Source organism: Myotis davidii, unplaced genomic scaffold, assembly GCF_000327345.1.
Source record: "Myotis davidii unplaced genomic scaffold, ASM32734v1 scaffold684, whole genome shotgun sequence".
Classification (NCBI taxonomy): Eukaryota; Metazoa; Chordata; class Mammalia; order Chiroptera; family Vespertilionidae; genus Myotis; species Myotis davidii.
Window position 1 is genome coordinate 244,810 of NW_006295564.1, and position 5,931 is coordinate 250,740.

Genomic DNA, 5,931 nt, shown 5'->3' on the forward strand with positions numbered 1-5,931 from the left:
CCTCTCCTGGCAGCCCACCTGCATGGGGCGCCGTCTGTCCGGCACTGCATGGGCCAGGGCCCGTCCCCTCCCCACAGCGGCCGCTCGTGCTCCGTGTGCGGCTCCTCTCCCCCACTCCCAGGCTGAAGGGAGTCTTGGCTCTGTCACAGCAGTTCCATCCCTGAGACCCCGTCTGACTGGTCCCCAGCCCCTGACACATGCATGTCACCGTCCTCGGCTGCAGGATTCCGCGCAGCTTACCCTCCTCCCAGCGTGACACCCACACCTCCGGCCGCACCTCCGAACACCCTCTCTCCTGCTTGCAGAGACCCGTGTACTTCTTAATCGTTGTCCATATCTTTCCCCCAAAAGATTCCTCAATGCTTTTCTTTTCACAAGGGAAAAAAAAAGGAAAAAAAAAACAATGCCAACAGCCCAGCGTCCGTGAGCAACCCAACAGTAACAAAGCATGTGTTCGGGATGGAGGAAGGTAAGGCCACGCGTTTCCATTTGCCGCTTGCTGCTAGGGCTGGGCGGCCGGGATGACTCGAGGGGGCGGGGGGAGGGCGTGTGTGCACCCCTCCTCCACTCCCACACGCGCTCACTGCTCTGTGTTGGGGGTTAAAGGCGGCACGTAGGAAAGAGGCCGGGACCGGCCAAACCCACCAGACCCTGGTTCTTTCACCAATAGCTGACGCTGAAACAACCCTCTCCCCTTTCCACATCACTCATTCACTCATTCACTCGTTCACTCGTTCACCCCAGAAATGCCTGCTGCACAACAGCTATTTTCTAGGCCCGGTGGTTGGCACAGGGGATACAGAGAGAAAGCACAGCACAGGCCCCGGGGGCTCGCCACCTGGATGGGGACACCCCCGAGCAGATGTTCACGGTGCAGCGCGGCCTGGCCAGCTGTGCCAGGGCAGCAGGACGGGCTCACAGGGCAGTGGACACTGCTCAGCTTTGGAGGATGAGCGGGTGGTCTGGGGGCTGAGGGAGCCTGGAGAGCTCCAAGAACTTCTCAAGTTCATTCCTTCATTTCCTCAATTTAGTACCATTAGTGAGGTGAGGTCTGGGGCAGGCCATGGAAGGCCATCTATAGTGCTGCGGACTGTAGGCCTTATCCTGGGCACCGCTAGGAGTCGAAGGTTTCTAAGCAGAGGAAGAGCAAGATGAGGTTTGTGCTGTAGACAGACTCTGGCTTTGGTGTGCTGGCGGGTTGGAGAGGGGGGTCTAGAGGTCAGGAGGTCAAAGGGGAAGGTATCCAGGTGGGAAGTGTAGGCCTCACCAGGCACTGGCAGTGGAGATGGAGAGGAGGGGCGAGGCTGGTCTCCCTGGGACATGGGGCGAGGGAGAAGCCTGCCCACTCCCATCGTGACCAGGCCTAACTGGTGAAGAGACCACCTGAGACAGGCAGCTCAGGCTACACCTGGGCTCCAGGAGCACTGCCCCTGCACTGTCACACGGCGGGGACGAGGTGCGTCTGCTGGGACTCGCGGGGTGGGGTCCCCGAGGCTGCAGGTGGGGGCGCTGTGGGCCTGTGCCAAGGGGCCATGGGGGGGCCGCGCTTGGGCCCGGGCTCCGGCTCCTCGGCTTCCTTGGCAGTGCAGAGGTGTCAGCACTTCGCATCGAGAGCGTGGGGCCTGTCCCCCAGCTCTGGAAAGGGGCCCACCTTCCCTGTCCTTGTGGCCTTTCCTGCTCCTTCATCTGGGGCTTTCTTCCTGGGGCCTGGTGTCCAGACCCTAAGGAAGCCCCTGCTTTTCTTGCTACTGACAGCCGGTGCTCTCTCCTGCCCTCCTGGTCCTGCTGTCAGCGCCCCCTAGTGCCGGGATGGCTGTGCATGAGGGCAAGGGCCTCTGGAATCAAACGGGGCCTCAGAGATCTCTCACAAGCTCCTCCGCTTGCTTGTGGGAAAGCCAGGGATGGAGTGCGCTTTCTTGGAGTCCAAAGCTTCCATATAGAAGCCCCAGGGTCTATTCTCTGCTTTCCCGTCCTCACCCTCTCTTGGCACAATGACCTGTACTCCCCAGTTAGGGTGAGACCGAAGAAGGGGCAAGGAAGAAGAGAGCCCACAGAGTAACCATGTTTTCCGTCCAGGTCTGGAGAGCTCTTACTCGTCCCAGGAGTGGGCCCACCAGGGCAGCCAGTGTCTCTTGGAGATCAGGGACCATCATCAGGCCCACTGCCTGTACCCACACTCCCCTCCTCTCACGCCCCCGTCTGCTGGGAGGGTCTGGTGTCTGGCCGCACCCTTCCAGATGTGGCTGGTGCAACCTGAAGGCCCCTCACACCTGGGCCCAGGTGCCTGCTCTGAAGGAGGGCACACAGACTCCCCCACCCCACCCTGCGGCTGCTGCTACTGAGCAGCCTCAGTGCTTTCGGGGTAGCCTGCAGCGAGTGGGGATCAGTGGTTAGTTCCTGGATGGCTGGTAATGGCCAGCCCAGGGGTAAAGGCCATGACCCATTCCTAACCAAAGCCAGCTGTGCTGCATGTGTGTGGCGGTGGGGGGCTGGGAGCGGGCGCAGGCTGGAGATAAAGGTCTCACGCCAGCCGGGACAAGTGGGACAGTCGAACATACCTTGCTGTTTCAAATGACTGTGTTGCAGTCCTGAGCTCCCGAGGCTCCCTCAGTCCAAGCCAGGTGTCCCTTGGAGGAGGAAAGGTCACAGGTCACCACAGCTCTCAGAGTCCAACCAGGGGTGTGTGTGACCACATCTCAGAGGCCACTGAGGGACTGAAAGGGGATAGGAACCGGCCACTTTCAAAAGCCACCCAGCAACTCCTCTTTCCTCGCATTCAGCACCCAAGAAAGTCTGTTCACAGCCCACTACCCCGGTACCGGTCTTGGGTCAAGAGATGGTTGGGCAGTAAGGTGCCCACTGCTGATGAGGTGCAAGATGGCAGCATGACTGTGCCAGGCGAGGCCAGGAAGAGGAGGGGCGGAGCCACCCTGCCTGCCTCCCAGGTCAACTCTGAGCATGGACATGGGGGGCAGGGAGACTCAGGAGACCTGGGGGCTAAGAAGAAGAAAGAAGAAAGAAATCCTTTCCCCACCAGACTAGGCCCCTCTCAAACCAGGCTTTCCCTCCTGCCAAAGACGAACCAGGGCCTGACCAGCAGGCAGATTGCGTGGGCGAGAATGAATGAGCAAGTGAGTGGCTGAGCCAGGGTGGGAGCGCTGGGCAGGGGAGGAGAGGTAGGGACAGACCAGGCGGGGAAGCCGCAGTCCTCCTGTCCTGGCTTCTCCCCTCCTGCCTGAGCTGTAGATCCGGGACAGGAGCCAGTCTTGGAGTCGGGGGAGCATGCAGGCTGTGCATGAGTGTGTGTGCGGCGTGGGCACACGTCCGCGGTGTGGTCCAGACCAGTCGTCAGGGTGGTCATACGTCTGGCCCAAAGGGGTCCCACAGGGAACAACTGGAACCCACCAGCCAAGGGAGCTGAGCCTCCCTCCTCCGCGGAGCCTCCCTGTGACCCGAGCTGCCACCTGTCCATCTGGGGAGCATGCGGGGATCCCCTGCAAGAGGATGGAAATGGACCCAGCTGAGCGCCTCCAGACAAGCAGCCCAGCCCCGAGTGAGCCCGACCCCATCCCCAGACCGCACTGACCGGGCCTGGCCCTCTCCTTGTCTTGCAGAACTTCAGCGAGAGGGAAGCATCGAGACTCTGAGTAACAGCTCAGGTTCTACCAGCGGCAGCATCCCAAGAAACTTTGACGGCTACCGATCTCCGCTGCCCACCAACGAGAGCCAGCCCCTCAGCCTCTTCCCTACCAGCTTCTCCTAGGTACCCGCTACCTGCTTCCGACTGGCCGGCCCGCTCACCTGCTGGAGGAAGGAGAAGCCCCCCTCGGACTCTCCCCCTCAGTCTCTGCTCCTCTTTCACCAACCACCTTCCCCAAGCTTAGTGACGACAGCCCCCTCCCCACCCCACCCGAGGCCGATGGAGAAGAGACCCCTGTCCAAACCACCTCGGTGCCCTCTGACCCCGTCAGCAGGGCTGTGGCCGAAAGAGACTGCAGAAGCGCCGCCCCCTCCTGTTTGCACATGATGTCCGGCATTGGATCCGCTTTTGTATTTCCTAACCTGGTGGGGGGGGAGGGGGAGGATGGATGACCTGGCCAGGCATTTCGACCCTGACCGCCAGCCCCAGCCCGCTCCTGGCTGTGGCTCACACTGCCCAGCTTCCCTTGGTCAACTTCCCTCTGGAATGGGGTGAATGGAGGCCCAGAGTATTAGGGAAGGAGAAAGGAAGGAGAAGCCCCCCTCCTCTTCCCTTTGGCTCATGGGAAGGATTTGTCTTTCTTGTCTATAAGCCCTTTTACACTGGTCCTGAACTGTTTGGTGAAGGAAACGGTGTTCCTGAGACCCTGTCAAAAGTGCACGTCTTTCCAATAAATCATGCTGCAACTGGTGTCCACCCGAGCTGCTGGGGGCAGGGTCCTTGCCGAGCGCCCAGCAGAGTCCGGGCCTGACCCTGTGTCCCTGCTCCCAACACCCCTGGCCTGACATGTGCATCAAGGGAATAGGGAGGAGAATGTGTGCCTTAGAATGTGGGTGGGATCTGACTTAAATCCATTCTCCAACCTTCCTTCCTGTTAGCAGAGCCAGTGAGTTCTGGGGCCATCACAGGCCTGACACTCCCTGTCTGTGGTAGGAGCAGGGGGAGCAAAAAGGGGTGCTGAGCAGAAAGGATAATACTAGCCCTAGTCCCCACTTCTCTAGACCCCAGAGAGGCCTGGGAGGATCGAAGGAAACCTATGAGCAGGGGTGGTTTGGGGTGAAGTTTAACGTAACAGCCACAATCAGGCCTTCCCATCCAACTCCTGGAGCCCCTGCCCCCTTCACAGGCACCCTCTCCAACCCTAGCACCCAAGAAGAGATCAGTTGGGCATGTTAGGAGAAGGGGGACCTGAATCACACTAGGTTCTGGAAGCTGAGTACCTGGCCCTACATAGGGTGGCTGGAGCCCATCCCTTTTGCCCAGGAACCTGCAGAGTGAGAAGTCACATGGCAGAGGGAAGCCTACAGGCAGGTCAGGAGGCCTGGGCACAGCCAGCGGGGGCTGCCGAAGGAGCAGCAGCTTTTCCCCATTTTGAGACATGGATGTGTTGGGCACAGCCTCCACCCAGAGCCAGAGCAGTGTTTCAGTTAAAAGGGTGTGGGGGGAGGGCTGCCATGAGGCTACCTGTGTATTCTATCCCTGGGCCCTGGGGAGGGAGGGAGAGAGGGGGGAGTCCAGAGCTCTAGGAAGGGTGAGCCCCTGAGAACCCACCCTATGGATGGGGCCAAGATGGAGAGCCAGGAGCGCTCTCCAACCCTGCAGGGAACTTGGAGTCAGGAGTCCTCCCTGGCTCAGCCCTTTCCCTCCACGGGGTGCAAAACAGCTGTGGCCTCCTCCAGTCAGGGAAAGTGGTGGGTGTAGGGCTGGACTTGCGGGCTGAGCTTGCAGGACAATCTGGTTATTCATCTGCTCACAGCCAGGGCAACTCTTGGAGTATGTGGGGGGAGGGGGAGGATAAGAGAGGCCAGATAAGCTGGCCCCATGGCGGCTGCCACTGGAGCTCAGGTTATCAGAGAGGCCTTGGGCCTGGCCCCTGACTAATTGGGGAGGTTATGGACCCTGCCACAGCCTGTAATCAGCTGGAAGTGAGAGCTGGGCTCCAGGGTGGGGGACCTTACTGCCCACTGGCCATGGAACAGCAGCCTCCTCGTCTCTGGAGAGAACACCTAAGGCAATCTCTGCCTCAGCCCCAGCAGACCTCCAGGTGTCATTACCTAGGAGGCAATCGGAACATGCATCTAATTGTGGCCTGACCCCGTGACCTTGAGGAAGCCACGTGACCTCCCTGATTCTCACAGCACTACCTGCTCAACAGACAAATTACTATGGACGTTCTCTCAGTGTGATGGAGGAAAAAATACCTTCCTGGCCTTTGAGGAGGCTGGTGGGAA

The 5,931-nt window shown here is 60.1% G+C and overlaps 1 protein-coding gene across 1 annotated transcript in view; it reads left to right on the plus strand.

The window, feature by feature from the left end:
• LOC102764753 (breast carcinoma-amplified sequence 3) overlaps window positions 1–4,396 on the plus strand; it is a 247,028-nt gene extending 242,632 nt beyond the window's left edge. The window contains exon 6 of the mRNA XM_006770281.2: window positions 3,615–4,396. Coding sequence (XP_006770344.2) covers window positions 3,615–3,763 — 149 coding nt within the window. The 3' untranslated portion in view covers window positions 3,764–4,396. The remainder of the gene's footprint in view (window positions 1–3,614) is intronic.
• Window positions 4,397–5,931: the final 1,535 nt, after the last annotated feature.